Source organism: Globicephala melas, chromosome 15 (assembly GCF_963455315.2).
Source record: "Globicephala melas chromosome 15, mGloMel1.2, whole genome shotgun sequence".
Lineage (NCBI taxonomy): Eukaryota > Metazoa > Chordata > Mammalia > Artiodactyla > Delphinidae > Globicephala > Globicephala melas.
The window spans coordinates 41,574,402-41,596,376 of record NC_083328.1 but is presented as its reverse complement, the minus strand read 5'-3'; the positions used below and the strand labels follow the sequence as shown (position 1 = coordinate 41,596,376).

Here is a 21,975-nt window from a genome sequence, read left to right as displayed (position 1 = left end):
ACCCTTGTTGGAGTGAGGGCGCCCGAGTTCGGTGACTATGTCAGATCCAGCTCTGTACTCCCAATGACTGGCCCCCTAGAGCCTGGCACACAGGAAGCGTCAGGAAAGGCTTGATCAAGCTGTATCTAAACTTCAGTTAGTAGAGCTGGGATGGTGGTTACCCCAGATCTAGAGTTGTATCCTTAACACTGTGGGTTCCAGGGATTGATTTCATCACATTAACCAACCTCACAGTTTGATTTATAAGTTGGAAGACTAGTGTGAGAAAAATGGATTGTGAAATATATATTGATCTCTGCCCCCGGTTCCTGACATAGAGCTCCTAGAACCCTTGGAATTTCATGGGTAAATGAATCTTTTTTTTTTTTTTTTAATGAGATGACTCGGGTGGCGGGTGGGGAGGGGGTAGTCCTGAAGAGCTTCAGGAGTGGGACTGGTCACTCGAAAAACCAAGCCATGATTAGAAGCTTGGGACTTTCAGCCCCCTGCTCCCCTTGTGTGGAGAGCAGAGAGAGGCTGGAGGTGGAGTTAATAATCCTACCTCATCATGCCTACCTGATGAAGCCACCATAAAAGCACCAGGGATTCGCAGAGCTTCCGGGTTGCTCAACAAACACATGGCGGTGCCAGGAGGGGGGTGCACCGGCGGGGACAAGGGAGCTCCGTGCCCTTTCCCCAGACCCCACTCTATGCATCTTTCCATCTGGATGTGCCCTAGCCTTCATCATATTCTTTCATCATAAACCGGTAAATGTAAGGAAGGGTTTCAGGAGGTCCTATGAGCCATTCTAGCAAATTATCAAACCCAAGGAGGGGATGTGAGGACCCCACCTTACAGACCAGTCAGACGAAGGTTTAGGGAATCTGGGACCTGTGATTGGCGTCTGAAGTGGGAGTTAGCCTTATGGGACTGAGCTGTGAACCTGTGGGGACCGCACTAACTCCAGTTACTGTCCGAACAGAACTGAATCACAGGACAAGCAGCTGGTGTCAGAGCATGGGTTGAGATGGGGAAAAACCCCCACATCCGGTGTCAGAGGTCTTGTGAGCATGGTAGTTGTCTGAGAGTAAAGGAAAACACAGTTTATCAACTTAGGCTGTGACTTTGCTCTTACCTGGGAAACAAGACAAGCCATGGGCCCAGCGCACAGCCTCCCCAAGAGCTCAACCCCACCAGAGACCCCAAAATAGATGAGGGAGTCATAGGTGAGCAGAGCAGAGCTCCTAGCTCCAGCCGGCCAGCCTTGCCCTCCTATCACTTGTACTATCATTTTCTTTGTATATACTTATTTTTTTAATGTAAATTTTATTTATTTTTGGCTGTGTTGGGTCTTCGTTGCTGCATGTGGGATTTCTCTAGTGTGGTGCACGGGCTTCTCATTGCGGTGGCTTCTCTCGTTGCAGAGCACAGGCTCTAGGCGCACAGGGTGCAGTAGTTATGGCTCGCGGGCTCTAGAGCATGGGTTCAGTAGTGGTAGCGCACTGGCTTATTTGCTCTACGGCACGTGGGATCTTCCAGGACCAGGGCTCGAACCCATGTCTCCTGCCTTGGCAGGCGGATTCTTAACCACTGCGCCACCAGGAAATCCCCTCTTTGTGCATTTTTTAAAAGTCAATTATCTCCTTTCCCCTAAAATGTATTTGAAAAGGAAAATTTATATCACTTCTTTACATTTTAAACCAGGGTCACCGGAGATAAACAGAAAGTAACTGAAAAGAAAAAAAATGCATTAAAGTTTAGCTGGAAAGTTCTGCCTGCTAACAGCGCTGGGGCCCAGGCCTGCCCTACCTACCACGATTCAGTGTAAGACACGTTAGTGCTGAAGGCCAGCACCAGGCTTCCTTCTGACCACCGTCAGTGGTCACAGCATGTGGTCTCCAGAAGCTGATCAGAGGCAGGACTCTGTATACTCCATCAGCATCACCGGCAATATCTAGTGAGCGTCCTGACTGAAGCGCTTCTTTTGTTTTTTTAGTGGGTATAAATCATTTAAACCTGGTAAGATTTAGAATTAAAATTAGAAATGTTTACAAGAATTTTTACAAGGTTTATATACACAGAAAAAGCTTGGAAGGGTATCGCCCAATGTCACTAATGTTGACTGCTGGACTTGTGTGTGTGTGTGTGTGGAATAATTTTAGATTTACAGAGAACCTGCAAAGATAATGCAGAGAGTTCTTATGTACCTTTCACCCAGTTTGTTTCCCCTAATGGTACATTCCTCTTATCTCACATTTCTGTGGTGCATTTGTCAGAACTTAGAAACCAACACTGGCCATTACTATCAACTAAACTCTAGACTTTATTTGGATTTCACCAAATTTTCCTTTTTTCTGGTTCAAGGATCCAACCCAGGGTCCCACCATTTCACTGAGTTGTCACATCCCCTTTGTCTCCTCTGATCTGTGACTGTTCTGTATTTTTATGACCTTGACAAGTGTTTTTCTCTGTTGTTAGTGCTTTGGGTGTCTTATCTAAGAAACCACTGCCTAATTCGAGGTCACAAGGGTTTTTACCCGTGTTTCCTTCTCAGAGTTTGATTGTTCAGCTCTTACACTGAGGTCCTTGACCCATTTTGGGTTACTGTTTGTACACAGTGTGAGGTAGGGATCCAACTGCATTCTTTTGCGTGAGGCTGTCCAGTCATCCCAGCATCATCTGTTGAAAATACCATTCTTTCCCCACTGAATGGTCTTGGCACCATTACTGAAAATTAACTGACCATGAATGTGAGAGTTTATTTCTGGATCATCAATTCTAGATTACATATAAATCAATATTTCATGCAGTACCACACCGTCTTAATTACTGCAGCATTTTAGTAAGTTGCAAAACTGCGAAGTGCGAGTCCTCCAACTTTTTCCAAGACTGTTTTGGCTATTCTGGGTCCCCTGAATTTCCATATGAATTTTAGAATTAGCTTGCCAATTTCTACAAAGAAACCACCTGGATTTTGATGGGCATTGTATTCATCACTGTGCTTTTTGATAACACGTAAAAGCAAATATGCCAGTTCATAGTTATGTCATGACATTTCACTGGAATAACAATATGGTCCCAACTTGTCATATTAAACAATTAGAAAACTTAAAAGGGCCACGTTTATTTTGAACGTCACATCTGAACACAGGGGTTTAGTTTGTTTAAAGACTTTATTTCTAACAGATGTTACAGCTTATGAGTCATAAAAATCATCAAAATCATCGGTGGACGTGTCATGGTTTCTAGGACGTAAGGCAGCTTCGATCTCTGAGTTACTGTCGTCAGACTCGCCCCAGAAGGCTGGAAGAGAAAACCAGACAGCCGCTCAGCATCTCTGCAGTCTGATTAGCTCGGCTTAATCAGCCGTGGCCCGCAAAGAGCCTCCTGGGGGCCCTGCGTGGTGCACCTGAGCGGACAGGCCCGGGGCGCAGGCCAGTGTTGCAGCAACGACTCGCTTCTGCGTGCTCCACGTGCTGCGATGGGAACTCATGGCAGAACACTTGCTCCTCCCTTCTGCCCAACTCTCCACTGTAGGATGGGAATCTGTAACCAGGGTGAACATGGGGGCAGGGCGGCTGGGTGCTCTACCAGGCCCGCTAACAGCTTGCCTGACTGCTCCTCGCCGTGAGCTCCCTCTGTTCCTCAGCACAGGGACACGGTGGAGGAACAGCAGTGAGGTCTGTGCTGAGACGAGGGCGTGGGTACACGCAGTTCATTTGGGAGGTGACCCTGGGCAGGATGGGGGGCGGAGCGGGTGTTAACCAGGAGCAGGGCTGGCAGTGGACCGCTGTGGTCAGTCCTGCCGGGGCCTCAGAGAGACCGCAGAACGCTCCTCAGATGGCCCCAAAAGCCAGCAAGGAAGTGGGGTTATTTATCCACCAACTCCCACCCTTCAGTGGCTGGGGGTTGTTCTCAACCAGGCGTCGACTCCCTGGAGCTCCTGGCTCCTGTGGCCAGAGAAAATCCCCCGGGGGGAGCCACAAGCTGCCCGACAGGGAGGCTGCAGGCTCGGCCTGGAGTGCCAGGGTGTGGTGGGCCCACCGCCCGTGACACTGACCGCCCCTGCGACCCCCGTATCTACAAGGCACAGCCTGCCACCGCCGCGATGACTCCTGAGATGTGACCCCATCTAATCCTCGCACCAACCTGGCGAGGTGAGTACAAACACTTCTGTTTTACCAAGGCTGAGAGAGGGTAAGTACATGGCCCGATCACGGCGGCAGAGGGTGCTCAAGCCCCAAGTCCCACTGGACCGGCTGGGAACAGGGTTTCAGAGGCAGGAGTAGGGGTGGCCCAAGCTCGGCAGGGGATACGCCACTGCCAGTGTGGAAGGAGGGTGTTGAGGGATACATAGGAGCTCCCTAGGCAGAGGAAAAGGGACAGGAATGTCACAGAGAAGGAAGGGTGTGAGCGAAGGCACAGAGGTACGAGGGCGGAGCACAGGGAAGGCTGGCTGCGGCTGGATCCACCGAGGAGAGGACGCGACCTCGGAGGAACAGGGCTGGGAGCAGGGGCCGGGCCAGACCACAAGGGGACGTTCCAGACTCTACCCTGCAGGTGGCGGGGGCGCTGGCCCTGCTTCCCCAGCAGGCAGACGTCTGGATGAGGATTCAGAAGCCAGGGCTGGGGGAGGGGCGGGGGAGGGCTACCGCAGGAGCCCTCAGGTCAGAGCAGCAGGTACCTGCGGGCAGTGGCAGTGAGGGGACAGAGGTGAGGACGTTTCATGTGGAAGACATGGCAGTGGGGGGGCGCGGGGGGGGGAGGCCAGGATCCCCTGCAAAGTCATACCTGCAGATTAAAGCGCTGGGCACCACGGACCCTGGCACCCGTGCTCTCAGAAGCCCCCAGTCCTCCCCCAGGAGAGCTGCAGGGCCCGTGAGCACAGGCAGGCGCCTCCGCCCGCCCCCAAGCGTGCCTGACACCACACGTCACAAACCACCCTTTTAGCTAAAACACAAAATGAGAGTCTGGTCTCTGGTTATTTCTCTTACCTTTAGACTTTAAATTGGTAGCTAGTTTCTTTTTGTTTTCATGCCTGGAAAATAAAGAAAGAACCTAAGTCCTGAAAAAATAAAGACAATCAGACTAATAGTTTTACAAGGAGCGCATTAGGGAAGAAGCACACATTACTCACTGGGAGGCCAGAAGGTTTACATTTACTCCCCAAAATTTTTTTTTTAACATCTTTATTGGAGTATAATTGCTTTACAACGGTGTGTTAGTTTCTGCTTTATAACAAAGTGAATCAGTTATACATATACATATGTTCCCATATCTCTTCCCTCTTGCATCTCCCTCCCTCCCACCCTCCCTATCCCACCCCTCTAGGTGGTCACAAAGCACGGAGCTGATCTCCCTGTGCCATGCAGTTTTAAAAGCAAAAAGCCCTGCGGATGCTCTGGTGGGAGGGTCCCGGGCGCATCGGGCCGCACGCTGGGCGCTCACTGGGGAGGCCGCCAGGGCAGGAGGCAGGCCCTGGCACGCACCGAGCAGGCAAAGCGCAGCACTGCCAGCTAAGCTGAAAGCAGAGGGTCTGAGGAACAGGGAGAAGTCGGCCAGGAGGTTACAACACTTACCTTTGTCAAGCCAGCGATACGATTCTCAACTGCTTAACAAGGAGTTCAAAATAACTGTTTGCTTAATTAAGGGTATTAACTCGTGGTAGAGAAAAACGCAAGAATCTTGTCACCTGTGTTTAGGTTTCTGAGTGTCACACACACGAAAGTGCAAGTGTCCAGGGATGCATCTAACACCGGGTGACTCGCTTACTAAACCCACTGGACCGAGAAACTGGCTCTGCGGGAGACTGTGTCCATCTGCGTCACCTTCTCCAGAGCTTTCGCAATTGTCATGCGCATGGAAGTCCCCTCTCGGAGTACCATTCCAGTTTCTTATTACACTTAAATTCTTTAAAGTTCATCCTAAATGGTCAACGAGATGTTAAAAAAGAAACAGTCACTTGTGTATGGCTTGACATTTTTCTCATACTCCTGTTGAAGTTTTCCCTTCCATTTACATTTGCAGATTACTCCGTGAAGGCAGATTCCAGCCTTTAGGTGGGAAGAGCGCTGAGAAAAGACGAGGACGCATCGTGCAGAAGCACTGCTGCTCTCTCGGCAGATGCAAGAAACCCTGGGAACACATCTCTGTCACTTTGGCTCAAGTCTGGCTAACCTATGGTTTGAAAATCTGCCTTTTGCCATAGCTGCCATAATTTACATTTTTTTTTTTCAGTAAAACAAGCTCCATGAAGGCATAATTTTCTAGGCAGTCTGTGCTCTGTCAGTGCTCCCTTTAAACTTGGTGGCTGTTTCTTTGTTTTGACTGAAATATAGTTGATGTACAATATTATATAAGTTACAGGTGTACAACATGATGATTCACAATTTTCAAAGGCTATACTCCGTTTATAGTTACTGTAAAATACTGGCTGCACTCCCTGTGTTGAACAATGTATCCGTACCTCTTAATCCCTTCCCCCTGTCTCGCCTACCCCCCAGCCCCCTGCACTGGTAACCACTAGTTTGTTGTTTTTTTTTTTTTTTTAATTTCTATTGGAGTATAGTTGATTTATAACGTTGTGTTAGTTTCTGCTGTACAGCAAGGTCAATCACTTATACATACACATATACCCATTCTTTTTTAGATTCTTTTCCCATATAGTCATTACATTACAGAGTATTGAGTAGGGTTCCCTGTGCTATACAGTAGGTCCTTATTAGTGTTCTCTATATCTGTGAGTCTGTTTCTTTTTCTATTACACTCACTAGTTTGTTGTATTTTTTAGGTTCCACATACAAGTGATATCATACAGCATTTGTCTTTCTCCGACTTATTTCACTTAGTGTAATACCCTCTAAGCCCACCCATGTTGTTGCAAATGACAAAATTTCATTCCTTTTTATGGCTGAGGAGTATTCTATTGTGTATATATGTACCACATCTTCTTTATCCATTCATCTGTTAATGGGCACTTAGGTTGCTCCCATACCTTAGCTGTTGTAAACAGTGCTGCTATGAACACTGGGGTGCATGTGTCTTTTCAAATAGTGTTTTCGTTTCTTTCAGATACATACCCCAGAAGTGGAACTGCTGGGTCATATGGTAATTCTATTTTTAGTTTTTTGAGAGACCTCCATACTGTTTTCTACAGTGGCTTCACCAATTTACATTCCCACCAACTGTGTACGGAGGGTTCCCTTTTCTCCTCGCCAATACTTGTTATTCATCGTCTTTTTAATGATGGCCATTCTAACCGGTGTGAGGTGATACCTCATTGTGGTTTTGATTTGCATTTCTCTAATAATTAGCAATGTGGAGCATCTTTCCATGAGCTTGTTGGCCATCTCTATGTCTTCTTCAATAAATTTGAAAAATGTCTATTCAGGTCTTCTGCCCATTTTTTAATCAGCTTGTTTTATTGATACTGAGTTGTATGAGCTGTTTATATATTTTGGATATTAACTGCTTATCAGTCATATCATTAGCAAATATTTTCTTCCAGTCTGTAGGCTGTCTTTTCATGTTGTCAATGGTTTCCTTTGCTGTACAAAAGCTTTAAGTTTAATTAGGTTCCATTTGTTTACTTTTGCTTTTATTTCCTTTGCTTTAGGAGACAGATCCAAAAAAATATTGCTACGATTTATGTCAAAGTGTGTTCTGCCTGTTTTCCGCTGCAGTTTTATAGTATCCGGTCTTAACATTGAGGTCTTTAATCCATTTTGAGTTTATTTTTGTATATTTTAGAGAATGTTCTAATTTCATTGTTTTACATGTGGTTGTCCAGCTTTTCCAGAACCACTTGTTGAAAAGACTGGTCTTTTCTCCATTGTATATTCTTGCCTCCTTTGCTATAGATTAACTGACCATAAATGTGTGGGTTTATTTCTGGGCTCTCTATTCGGTTCCATTGATCTATGTGTCTGTTTTTACGCCAGTAATGTACTGTTTTGATGACTGTAGCTTTGTAGTTAGGGAGTGTGATTCCTCCAGCTCTGTTCTTCTTTCTCAAGATTGTTTTGGTTATTCGGGGTCTTCTGTGTTCCCATATGAATTTCAAAATTATTTGTTCTATTTCTGTGAAAAATGCCCTTGGTATTTTGATAGGGATTGCACTGAACCTGTAGATTGCCTTGGGTACTATGGTCATTTTAACAATATTAATTCTTCCAATTCATGAACACAGTATATCTTTCCATATGCTTGTATTGTCTTCAATTTCTTTCATCAGTATCTTACAGTTTTCCGAGTACAGGTCTTTTATCTCTTTAGGTAGGTTTATTCCTAGGCATTTTATAATTTTTGATGTAATGGTAAATGGGATTGTTTTCTTAATTTCTTTCTGATACTTCATTGTTATTGTATAGAAATGCAACAAATTTCAGTATATTAATTTTGTATCCTTCAACTTTACTGAATTCATTGATGCGTTCTAGTAGTTTTCTGGTGGCATCTTTAGGGTTTTCTATGTATAGTACTATGTCATCTGCAAAGAGTGACAGTTTTACTTCTTCCTTTCCAATTTGGATTCCTTTTATTTCTTTTTCTTGTCTGATTGCTGTGGCTGGGATTTCCAATACTATGTTAAATAAAAGTGGCAAGAGTGGGCATCCTTGTCTTGTTCCTGATCTTAGAGGAAGCGCTTTCAGCTTTCCTTGGTGAGTGCCTGTTTATCTGATGTGACCAACTAGTGGCCTATGCCATTTCTCCATGAAGAGTGGATGGCCCCACAGCCAGTGCTGACTGTCATGGAGGCCGCCAGTCAGGTGGCTGCTGACAGTGTAAACCTGAGTCCACCTTCTGTAAGAGTGCATGCACACACACACACACACACACACACACACACAAAACACAACTGTGGGTTGTGTCTACTCTCTATCCAGCTCCCACTTCATGAGGACACCAGGCTCAGTGCAGGGTGGGTAGGCAGACATAACAATGCTGTAAAGATGCAGGGAGACTAGTTTGCCAGCTGACGTTTAAACAGTAAGAGCCACGTGGGATTGTGGGGAGATGGCAGGATCACCACAAGCAGAAGGCAGGCAGGAGGACTGAGAGAACAGGTGGATGATGGGGCGGGTGGTGGTGTGGCTGCAGGATCCCAGAGGAAGCAATGCACTCCCTGGACTCTACTGTGAGAGCTGGAAAGGATTTCCAGGCCAGGCCCAAGGCAAGGGCACAGAGGCAGGCGAGCACATGCCAGGTCCTTACAGCCTGGCCCCTGCTCTGAGCTCCATATGCATGTCCCGGGCTCACCTGCTGGCTCCAACTTGGCTGCCTCCAAAGAGTCTCACGGCCAACACATCCATCCACAGCCAAACTCAAGCTCCTCCACCAAACCTGGGCCCTTCTCCTGTCTCAGCTAACGGCACCCCAAGCCTCGAGTCCCTCCCAACCCCTCACCATTCCTCTGCCCTCCCATACCCAATCAGCCCCTAGGTCCTGCCAAGTTTACCTCCCAGCACTTCCAAGTGTCCTCACCCGTCCCCTATGCACTGCCACCGCCTGTTGACCAAACCAGCATCTCTTGCCTGGACCTTCTAACAGCCTCCTAACTGGTGACACCACATCCACCTTGTCCCCTCCACTCGGCAGCAAGGGTGAGCTTTCGAAACACAAATCTGATCCCTCTGCCTCCTTGCTGAAAACTCTTCAATGCCTTCCTATTGCTTTTGGCAAAAGAACTAAACCCTGAACAGCGCCTCCAAGGTTGATGCCCAGACTTCGTTGGGCCTCCTGCTGTAGCCTCCCCCACACCCCACCCTCAACCCCCGAGTCCTCACTGAATTTGCTACTTCACAGCCATTTCTGTCACTAACTGACATGTGACTGCCCTTAGGCTGTCAGCTCTACAAGAGCTGCCACTGTACGAGTTTCAGTCCCCGGGGTACCCGGTGCTCTGCACTTAGTAGGTGCTCAGTGATATGTGTGGAAGGAATAGATGAGCCTCACTAAGCATAGGACCTTGCCTAAAGGCACGTGATCAACATTTGATGTTAGATTATTTAATTTGCATGGTTTTACTTCTATCTGAGTTCAGATCAGGTTGTTCAAGTGTCTTCCCAGAAACATGTTTCAGAACTAAACGCATGTGTTCAACTCTGAGGAAGGTGGAAAATGCTTCCAGGTGTTTCCGATGCCATCCTCACCCCTTAGGGGAAGTATTTTTCCCTTTGGGAAATCATCTCTGCTAGTCGATGTGACACTGCAGTGCGAGGCTGATTTTTATTACACGTGACTTGTAGGGTCAATATTTCTTTCTCCAGGTCACACCTAACGTCTGAAGCTAAGTCAAGGCCAAAGGGGATGGTGTGCGATCTCGGAGTAGACAGAGCCAACTTGTTTAGCTATTATCATAAATGAGAGAGAACCCAAACCAAATGCACTTCTGAAAGCATAAGGATGCGAGAGTTCAGGTTATAAGCCACGGGGCATGGTCCCTGTGCTCTATTAGATGTGCTTGGACTCCGACTGCCTGACCTTCCCAGACAGCGTGGACGTCACACCTCCATTGTGTAAGGCAGAGGCAGCGAAGGTGAGCTGTAGAGAGCCAGTGAGTAAGTGGTTCAGGTGTTGTGGTCTCTGTCATAACTACTCTACTCTGCTGCACGAAAACAGCCACGGACAATATGTGAACTAGCGGATGTGGCTTTGTTACAAGCAAACGTCACTCAGAGACACTGCAACTTGAATTTCATATAACTTTCAGGTATCGTGCAGCATTATTCTTCTTTGGATTTTTCCCAACCATTAAAAAACATAAAACCTCTCTCAGCCTGCAGGCTTTACAGAACCAGGAAGAGGCCCAGGGCCAGGGCTGCCGAGGCCTTCATGAAGCGCTGCCACCACCTGAAGCCCGGCAGCAAGCCAGGGAGTCCACCCTCCCCAGCCTGCTCGTGGGAGACTCCTGGAATCCACGAGAGCAGAGTTTTAGTTTTTTCCCTAGAACTTTACAATTAGTCTGGAGGTCCTATTTCCAAACAAACCACTTTCAGGTAAGACACCACAGATAACTGATTAAATTAAGGCGTGAGCATGCTCTGCTGGTCTCATTCACGGGGCACCGTCTCTGCGCAGTGTCCTGGGAGGTGTGGCACCTCCCCCTCTGCACAGTGACCACCATGTGCCCACCAGTGAGATGCTCCCTGTCAACATTTTGCCACACTGGCTCCGTCACATGTCTTCTCTGTCTGTCCATCAAACTATCTCAGTTTTCGATGCTGTTTATAAATTCCCTTGCTATTGATAAGGGATTAGGACAGACAGGTAAGGGCAACTCTCATCAAAATCACTTTTGCTCTCATCCTTGCTACACATAAGAAGTTATGGTCAGCTGGGGTCTTAACAGCAGGTTTTATTCTAAGCACAGCACCTAGTGAACACCTAGGATGTGATCCTGCTGACATGGGTACTAGAGAAAGAGTCAAAATTAAGTGTCGACTATTCATTAAATTTTTAAAATTTTTTAATTTTTATTTTGTTTTTAGTTTTGGCTGTGTCAGGTCTTAGTTGCAACATGCGGGATTTTCCGTTGCAGTGTGCGAGCTCAGTAGTCGTGGCATGTGGGCTTAGCTGCCCTGCGGCATGTGGGATCTTCGTTCCCCAACCAGGGATCGAACCCGCGTCCCCCGCATTGGAAGGCAGATTCTTTACCACTGGACCACCAGGGAAGTCCCTCAACTATTCATTTTATATGAACAAAAGGCTAATAATATTGCTAGAAATAGGCTACACAGTCAACATAAGTACAAAATTAGGTGGCAAGGATGTCTGCCAGGATTCAGGTTTGCTTTGTGGGGCCAGCAAGTAGAGACAAAAGTGAGGCATGGAAAACCTATGGTTCCTGGGAGACTCATCATTAAGTCACACCAGGGCTCAGGAGGCAGCGCGCTCTGTGAGGGGTGACGGAGGCTGTCGGGTGAGCACAGGGACCCAGGGAGGTGGGCCACAGGAGCTCCTCAGAGCCGCGGGATGTTCTAAGGTTAGTAATACAGACTCTCAACCTCATGGTCAGTAACATATTTTTGAAAGAAAAAAATATCTACAGCCCATTAACAAACATACCCAACTTTTGTGGCTCTGAGGCCACGTCCATCAAGTTTGGCAATGAGCTTTTGAGGGTCCTACGAAGAACATGACCTATGGTGTCGGGGGCGATGAGGAAGGGCCCCAGAGGGAAGAGCCCTTGCAGTTCTAGAGTCTTATCATAAGCCTGAAAAGAATAACTAACTTATGAGAAGATGTGGTCTCTACACTCTGAATTCTGTAAGTTTAATGATTTTGACTAAGCTAAAATCAGTATTAAAATGTCTCACACAGCATCTTCAGCTAGAATTTTCCTCAAAAAAGAGGTGTTTCTGAAAAGCACAAGGCAAAAAAAAAAAAAAAAAATTCGTAAAGAAAATAAAAAATCCCAATCAGTGTGCCAACAAATCCCTGTAAATCCTCAATTTTAAGTGTTAAGAGGCAGACCGGTCTGAGACAGCTTTAATTTGACAAAGTGTGAGTGCCCTCTGATGGTCAACCAGGGGCCCTGCAGCAGATGCCATTTTTTAGGGGTCAACTTCTTTACTCCTTCCCTTCAGCCAATCAAGCAAAGACTGTTCTTTCGTGCTGTGTCGAAAAAAATAAAGTAGGCGGGCTTATAACAAGAAACGTGGAATGTTTAGGAAGCTGCTACTTTGGTAGAATTTATGGAGAATGTAGCTTTGCTAAACCAGAGGCAGAGACCGGGGCTTTTATACCAGAACATAAAGGACTTCCAGAAAAACCTCACTTTTATTTCTCTGGACTACTCGTTCCTTGTGATCACCTTATCATCCCAGGGGAAGCGGCACAGGATCAGGCAAGAAGAGACAGGACGGCGGCACCAGAGCAGCAGCTGCCGCCTGGTGCCCTCCGCTGGCCACTTCCATGGCTGCAGGGCTGGCACCAAATGCCACCAGCGGCCCTGCCAGGGTGCGGTAGCTGGGTGACTTCTGCTACCTTTTCCCCAGGCAATTATGTTGCAAACACACATCTTTTTCTTTCGGTAAAACGTTATCTCAATCCAAGCAGTAAACCGCAGTTACATGGCAGGCGGTTAAAATACGCTCTCTGTTGACTAAATGGATCCGGGAGAGTGAAAACAGCTTCCTGGGGAAGGTGGGGCGAGACAGTGTTTGCGGAGGAGAGGAAGCTCTGGCATGCACCTCTCAACAAAAGGGAACAAGTGGTCTTTACTCAGAGAACAGCTTCCTATTAGGACTCACTCCTTCGTACATTATGCCTTTCATCCCCACTCAACCACAAAATGATTTTGCTGAGGCAAATACAATGGTAGAAAAAGATTTACACTGAAAGAATCTTTAATAATAAACTGTTGCCGATCTGCCTACTTGCCCGTGGTTTATAATACAATAAACATCGGATTCTATTACGGCTCATGCACTGAAGCCGCTACTCTGGAAAACGGAATATGAAAGCACGGGGACCCCACCACCATCACAATGAAATGAGCATGGATAAATGTGCTAAGAGTATCTCTTTGCATCTTTTATAGCTTGTGTGTATTAATCTGTAACGCTTATTAAGAAAGTCATTGCTATGCAAAGCAGCACCCAATCCCTTTCTCTGGCTTTTCAACAGAGTGCACTGTTTAGCCAATAGGACGGACCCTCTGGTCCTCATTCTGCATTCATCACAGGCAACATTTGCACAATGTATCTCTCAAAGGCGGCTGAAAGGAAGGCCTTAATACTCATGTAAACAACTGCAAACCAATTACTTAATGAATCAGGCCCACACATAATGAGGTGCAGACAAAGAGCTATAAATGCATTTTTGCGCCCAAGCCGCTGCTTTAAAGTAAAATCCCTCAGCTGTAGTTTGGGCTTAACTAGCACATCATAATTATTGTCTCTAGGACATCAGAGGAAGCCATTTTTTTTTTTTTTAAGGTCCAGCAGGGTCTTTTTTTTTTTTTTTTTTTGAGGTTGCTCATCAGCTCACTGACAAAATAGAGCAAAGAAGAATTTTTAAAAGTGCTACAGCAGCACTGCACCGTTACGTTTATTCTCAAGTACTGGGTTTCGAGACCACTTGTAAAAGCAATAAAGCACGAGGAGTGACTGCAGTAAGTGGGATCCTTAAATGTAAGCCTCTAAGAAATTTCAGTGAATCCAGGCACAAACAGCGAGCCCGGGGCTCTCAAAAGCCTAAGGCGGCGTATGAACACCAAACCCAGCACAAGAACCAACCATGGCGAACAGCGCGCCAAACCCACACACTCCATGCCCAGAACTTTCATCTCTGGATTATTATCAACTGTCAAGAACCCAAGGGTCCCCTGAAGGCCTCTTTTTTTTTTCCGGAAAGGGGATGATGTGATTACTTATAATTTAGGAAATTAATTTCATGCAGAAACAACAGTAATAACAAAAGGCTCCTGCCTAAAACTGAAAGGGAAAGGAGTTTGATTTTATAATGAAATATAGATGCAAGATGTGAAACGTCAAATGATCAGACTGAGAAAATGTTCTACAGAATCCAACTGCTTTCTAAATGTGTTTAAACATTACTCCAAGAATACACACACACACACACACACACACATAAAAGGTTAAGAAGAATTGGCTTTTTTACTGCCTCTAAAATATAAAGAAAATAAACACTTCTAACAATCTTGAAAACCTAAAGGGATGTATTATTAAGCCAAATGGTGACATTAAACCCTAAAAACTACCTGTAGAATTTATTATCTTTTAAAATTTCTTTCAGGAGACCTAGAACTTGAATTTATAATATAATCATAAAAATATAATACTTTAATATTCTTCCTGTCCCATAATTCATTATCTCTCACTTCCTTCAAAAACAGAGATGAAAGATATTAAAGATAATAATTTCTAAAAATTAAATGAGTGGATTCCCTAAAATTGAACACACCAGGTTTCTAAAAGAACTTAATATCAGAAAACCAATCTCATTTAAATATATCCAGGTCCTAAAAATACTGTAGTGTTTTTCAAAATAGAAATGAAAATGAGATTTTTTTTCACTGTAAAAATACCACATTTCTGAACAAATAATTTTATCTTACAGGACATTACAAACGTAAAGTTCCTGTTTTAAAATTTCATCAGGGCGAGCAGTTAATTCGAATGTAACACAATCATCTACAGGACATCTTTTGAGGGGAAATGTTATTACAAAAGGCAAACTTGTGTTGTTTTAAATGCTATTTAGCCCAAAGCGGAAAGGTAGGTATGTATCAGACAATTGCTTCTACTCCCATCCACAAATTCTTCCGAAGTGACTCAGTGCCATTGCACGATTAGTATTTTATGTTGATGACAAATCTAGCACACGACTCACTTATCACTGCTCCAAAAACTTACAAGGAGTGCTACAGTTTAACAAATGTGAAAAGATAAATTTTCACATTGGAAAATAAGCAAGAAGGTATCAGAAAGGGAAAGAATAGTCCAGCCCAAATACTTGGTAAAAAAGAGGAATACAAAAACAAATATCCAGCAATTGCTTGTATATATCTCTGTGGTCTCAGAAAGAAGAAACAGGCCACTTTATTTCTTTTAAGGCCTGGCTCTTTCTCTCTGCCCTCTCCGACACCCTCCATTGTGTGGTTTCTAAGCAGCCCTACTGCGAGCAGCTGTAGACGCTAATTTGTGGTTCACTGAGGTGTCAATTGAGTCTTAAACCAAGGAAACAACAGCTGCAAAACAATACTTGGCTCTGGTGCAAATATTTTCAAAGGTAGACTAAAGTTTCCACTGTCATTTCAGATAAACAAAAACCTAAACCATAACCTTCCATCGAGTCACAGAGCAAAATCATCTGCAGCCAGCGTTTAATTCCCTGAGGAGTGACATTTCCCGTCTTGCTGCCGCTATTCAGAAAGGCTTGCACGACTTTACCTTGACAAAGGACTGCCTTCGCTAGACGAAAAACTCGCTTCTGAAGAGATCTTGTGAGTTGTCTTTGTCTCGAATGTACCGCTGCCAATATTCAAACCTGTGACAAGCACAAGCATGGAGAGTGAGCGTGGCCATCGCAGTGAATGCAGAAGCGGCCTCACGATAACTTGTAAAACAAACATCAACAGAGGAAGAGCTGTTCACAGAAAGCGAGGGGCTTCTGAGGCAGGGAATGACACAGAAAGGAAGGGGGCGGCTTCCCGTGATAGTTACACAGAGTACGTAAAAAGTAAAATCATTCAAAGAGCACCATTTTAAATGGCCATGATGTGTGTGTGAGCACATGGGTCTCCACCGTGGCACTAAGCTCTGGATAATTCGAGTTGTTGTAACACGGGGGCAGCGCTGGCTCACCGAGCTAACAGGAACTGGGAACCAGTCTCAGAAGCAACTGACACCTCTGGATGACATTACCGCCCACCCGCCTTTAAGCCCCTCTGCCAAATCCTCTCTTTTTCCCTCTCACGGAGAAGAATGAACGTCCACTGAAAACCATCGAGGCTACTCCTTAACCAGCCTGAAAGGGCTGATGGGGAAGATGCACAGTCCACCCCCTTTCCCTGGAGCCTGGGGAACCAGACCACCCCACAGTGCTCCCAGCTTGCAGGGCGATCCCTGACCTCTGCCTCCTGGGCGTCCTCACCTTGGACGTTTCTGCTACAAGTCTGATTCTTAACTGGCAGTCAAACTAGATCGCGGATAGAGGGTGCATAAGCATCGCCTCGAAAGGCATCTACTGCATTCCTAACCTGTAACCTGCGTGCCTGCTCATAACCTCTGAAGCAAAGTGGTTCTCTGAACAATATGTCCATGTTCGGCCCCTAGAGGGTCTGTACCCGCTTAAGGGGACCAGGTCTTTTCAGACATGAAAACAAAGTGGCTTCCTTAGAGACAGGTGTGGAGACAAGAGATCTGGCACCTGACACAGGAGATGAGCCATGTGCCTCCTCATCCATAGTTATATCTGGGGTGGCTCTGCGTTCACTGTGTGACAGCGTGTGACGTTCCACACCGGGCATGTGGCCCTCCCACCCACCGCCTGCTTCTCTTGGGAGCTCAGAGAAGTCCCTAGGGTCAGGGTGAGGGCGAGAATGGAAACGTGATGCGTGACTGAATGCACAATAAACTCCAGAGCCAGCATCTAACTCCAATGCCAGCCAACACTACCAGGAGCACTTCGAGGATCCCAATGTCTTACAAAGCACATGGTATGATTTTGAGTGTGGACGATGGGAACCAAATCGAGGGGTGCTTGGCTGTACAACCTGTGTTGTGTGGATCACGTCATATGAACAAACTTGTATGTTAATCATTAGCATATTTTTTTATTTTTTGTGGTACGTGGGCCTCTCACTGTTGTGGCCTCTCCCGTTGCGGAGCACAGGCTCCAGACGCGCAGGCTCAGCGGCCTTGGCTCACGGGCCCAGCCGCTCCGCGGCATGTGGGATCTTCCCAGACTGGGGCACGAACCTGTGTCCCCTGCATCAGCAGGCGGACTCTCAACCACTGTGCCACCAGGGAAGCCCAATCATTAGCATATTAATAGTACTATAATTTTTGATGCTCATCCAAGGGACTACAACTTATGTCAAATTTATTCATTGTTTGAGCCTGTCCTATTAGCCATTCAAAATATACTTACCAAAATCACATCTGTAGAGTCACCTTCCAAACCATGTATGCTTGCTAATGGGTTGTAATGCTCCAAAAGAGGCATTACTCTCTTGGGTAATTTGTAAAATGAGGGGGTTGGATAAATAGTTTCTGAGATCCCTCTGGATTCTGGTTCTGTGATTCAAATGTGAAGAAAGTGATGAAAAGCAAACAGTGAATAGGGCTGTATCTTTCTACAGTGATGCAGACCTCCATCGGGGCAGAAGCCTGTTTATACCTCAACAAACTACAATGTCTCATGTTTGCGGAGTTCAAATCACCACCACCAACAACATGGCCAGCCCTCCCCGGGGGCTTTTCTCTACAAGGCACTGTGTTGGGCATTTAACCTGCACTGGCTCACTGAATCCTCACAACAACCCAAATAACTGAATTTTGCAGTAACTAATTCTAACACTAATATTATCTAGGAAATAGCTTTCCAAAGACAGACAGCTAAGTCTGATGTACCATAAATATCTCCCTCAAAAAAATGTCTGTCTGATGAAGACATCTTTGAGACAATTGAGAAATCTGAATACGGACTGGGAATTATGTGATATTAAGAAATCATTCTGATAGGTGAAATTCATTCTAATAGGAGAAATTCATTCTGATAGGTAAAATCCCAGCATGGTGATTTATATAAAAATTAGAGCGGGGACTTCCCTGGTGGCACAGTGGTTAAGAATCCTCCTGCCAACGCAGGGGACATGGGTTCGAGCCCTGGTCCGGGAAGATCCTACATGCCGCAGAGCAACTAAGCACGTGCGCCACAACTACTGAGCCTGCGAGCCAAAACTACTGAAGCCCACGCTCCTAGAGACCATGCTCCGCAACAAAGAGAAGCCACTGCGATGAGAAGCCCGCACACTGCAATGAAGAGTAGCCCCTGCTCGCCGCAACCAGAGAAAGTCCGCGTGCAGCAACAAAGACCCAACACAGCCAAAAATAAATTAATCAATAATAATTTAAAAAAAAATTAGAGGGATTTCCCTGACAGTCCAGTGGTTAGGACTCGGTGCTTTCACTGCTGTGGGCCTGGGTTTGATCCCTGTTTGGGGAACTAAGATCCCACAAGCTATGCAGGACAGCCCCCCCCCAAAAAAAGAAAAAAAAAAAGCAAGTCGTTAAAGTATACTTCCTTCTGTTATTAATCCGTTTACTTTCACAAAGGGAGTTGAGGTGACTTACACCAAAAAAAAAAAAAAAAGGAAAAAAGTGTGATAAAGTAAAAACAACTGAAAAATAATAAAAATACGATAATAATGTATAAGAAAACTAAGAAGATTACAATTGAAACAAAAATCCTAAATTGAAGGAACTACATTTAAGCTTAAAATTGAGCTCTTACTGGGATTTACAGTCTTTTCATTTGAAGAACCCCAAATCCCCCATCATTCAGGCAAGGGAGGTAGCCCAGATGACACTCCCCACTACTGATTAACAAACTGGGAAAAGGTGGGAAGGGAAAGAATTTGGGGTGTCTGTGGTGCTTAGCGACAAGGTACCATTGTGACACGTCAGGCAGAACCCAAGGGCCTGTAAGGCCATCGCCAGCACACACCCTGGAGGGAAGCTTCTTCCAAACTCCTGTTCATTAAGGACTCGAAAAGTACTGGCTCTTTCTGAGATGGTGACAACTTGTTACAAAGCAAACTCCAGAAACCTCCGACAGGAACGCATCATAACACTTCCCTGTACACAGCCCTGGCCGTAGCCCTGGGTCTCCCAGATGCTGGCTTATCCGCCCTGCTTACCTGACAGTGATGCAGAGGCCTCGGCCTTCTGGAATCCGTCTTCAGCTTGGTGTGCACTGTCCTGAAGGGTAGACTGTTTCAGCATCTGGTAGGCTTTCGTTTCTATATACGAGAAAAAGTCCCAGGTAACAAGATACCCACAGGCAAAAGAATGAAGTTGGGCCCTTACCTTACATCATACACAAAAATCAACTCAGAAAGGATTAAAGACTTAAATATAAGACCTAAAACTATTAAGTTCCTAGCAGAAAACGCAGGAGAAAAGCTTTAGGATATCAGATTTGGCAGTGATTTCTTGGATACAACGCCAAAAGCACACTTAACAAAATAAAGACAAACAGGACTACAGCAAACTTAAAAACTTTTATGTGTCAAAGGAAACAATTGACAGAGCACTTAGCCCTGCTCTAAGTTAAAGTGGGGAAGACTGTTGGGAAGAATACTAAATAAGGGTCCCGTGAAGGACCTGAGTGACACTAGCTTCCCCATTGCCTCAGGTCTCAAGGACTCCTGGATGAAGCGGAGGATGCAGAGTTAGAGTTTTAGCAGAGACACAGCAAAACAGCATCCATGGCCACACTCTCAACATGGCCACTAACTAAAGGATTCCCCTGTCAGCTCCAGGGGCTGGCCATCGGCTGCATTCCTGTGCTTGCTGGTTCAGTTTAAGAACTAAACTACAAGGCCCGTTATTACTGGTTAAAACTACCATCATGCTGAAGGAGAAAAATATAACTTACCTTGCCCTACTGAGAATCAGTCAAGATAAAAAATAAGTATTTAAAATGAGCATCATATTTTTGAGTAGTAAATGCTATGTAATTAAAATATGCACAGATCAGGGACTCTTAACTCTGAAAATAATAAATCCTAAAGCAACATTTTTTAACATTGCTGGATTGTGAAATCAATGTCCACTGGAACTAGCATTGATAGTTTGAAAACTTTAATAAAGAAAACACCAGATGCAGTACACGCACAAAGGGAAAGTATTATTTTGTGTAACATCTGTGTGTGTGTGGGGAAGTGGCCTGGGATAGAAAGTGTTTCTTGCTGTAGGTTAATCCCAGTGTCCCAGGGTGGCTCGATAGGAGTGCATCATAACACTCTCCGATTAATCCTAACAACCTTATCACCTCAGATTCACTGTCAGGTAATCTGTTGAGGGGGTAAGGTATTAATAAAATCAAAGGTGGAGTGTCTGAATTCTAAAAAAGTAAAGAATCACTGTAAGACAGATGAAAATGCTGTTTTGTTTTTATTTTAGAAAGATCAGCCAAAAAGACTTTCAGCTTTTAGGATACAAGTCCAGATTTTAATGACCATGTGCTATTTCTGCATTCAGTGAAACTTATTTGGTCAAGGAAAAGATAGCAAAAGATAGAAAGAAATTTTTTAAAAGAGAAATGAAGGAAGGAAGCAGGGAAAGAGGGGAGAGAAAGAGAGAAAGGAGAGCTGCTTCTTGATGAACAAAGGCTCCTGGTGGCTGGAAGCTGGAGCTGGGCTCTGCTGTCTACCATCTGAAGGGAAATCATTTGACTCCAGTAAGCCAGCTCTCAGGCTTCTCAGAAACCAAGAAAACATGTGCTATTTATTTTCAGGAGAGGATTTTTGTGCAAAATATCAGGTTAGTAGCTGTGAGGTGATTTCAGATTGGGGGTGGGGGATTAAGTATTCTGTCCAAATACAAGAAGGAATGTATCTCATCTCTGGTGTGAGCCTGGAAGGGAGGACCGGGCAGTGAGTCACCCCAGCCCAGGGGCCATCCTAGCGCTCGGAAATCAGCTCCACATGTGTCCCACACTGGGGCCTGCCTGTCCTTCTCGAAGGACTCGGACTCTCTCACTGGGCTGCCCGTCCAGGCTGCCTCAGTCTGCTTTCAACAGTACAACAGTTTGGAGGGAGAAAGCTCATCTCTCCCGCCCATGCAGCCAGAGCCCACCCACTTCCCACGCCCGGCTCCTCACGGGCACTTGATCCTTAAACCTCCTGTGGTCCTTCTCCAAGCAGAGTCACTGGCGGCCGTCCGGACAGTTTTTATGTGGGCTGTGGCCGCTCTGACCCGAGTAATCAAGGGTTGGCACGATCCAGCTGAGGACCGCCGGGCACATCGCCTTCCCCCACCTCCAATGCATGCTTCCTCTAATGGCTTCAGCGCAGAGTGAGGTTTAAAAGGTGAAAGGATTACGTGCACTCCCTTGGAGGAACAAACACTGAGGCAGGACCAGCGACCCCAAAGCAGCCGGAGGGGTTGGAGCAGACGCTCAGGACTGGAGTCATTCTCCCACGGCACTGGATACCCTTATTCACTGTTACTTTAGTCAGAAGAGCTGCACAAAACAGCAGACGAAGAACTGAGAGATGACCCAGAAAGGAAAAACAAAATCAAGGTTTGGTTAAAAAAATGATCAGGAGAGGTTACAGGCTACACAGCCTGTGTAGAAACAAGGGAAGAGGGGTTCAAGTACACAGATTCTGTAGCAGAGAGGACAGGGCAGGACTGTCAGTGCAGACACTCTCTGGGGCCCAACAGGACCACACACGTGACTCTGGCCAGATGGGAGCGGTAGGAGGGGTGGGAGAGCTCATGCCCTGTCCGGAGGGG

General features: G+C 45.8%; 1 protein-coding gene across 4 annotated transcripts in view; it reads right to left on the bottom strand.

Annotated features, from left to right (window-relative positions):
* Positions 1-3,134: 3,134 nt before the first annotated feature.
* Positions 3,135-21,975, bottom strand: part of KIZ (kizuna centrosomal protein) — a 113,697-nt gene continuing 94,856 nt past the window's right edge. For 3 of the 4 annotated variants that reach the window (XM_030872477.2, XM_030872479.2, XM_060284962.2), the window contains 4 exons: positions 19,371-19,472; positions 15,898-15,994; positions 4,975-5,018; positions 3,135-3,283 (listed from right to left, as the gene is read on the bottom strand). In XM_030872477.2, the coding sequence (XP_030728337.1) occupies positions 3,177-3,283; positions 4,975-5,018; positions 15,898-15,994; positions 19,371-19,472 (350 nt within the window). In that variant the 3' untranslated portion in view covers positions 3,135-3,176. Of the gene's footprint in view, positions 3,284-4,974; positions 5,019-15,897; positions 15,995-19,370; positions 21,725-21,975 lie in introns of those variants that run through there. The other variant, XR_009559056.2, reaches the window with a different exon arrangement.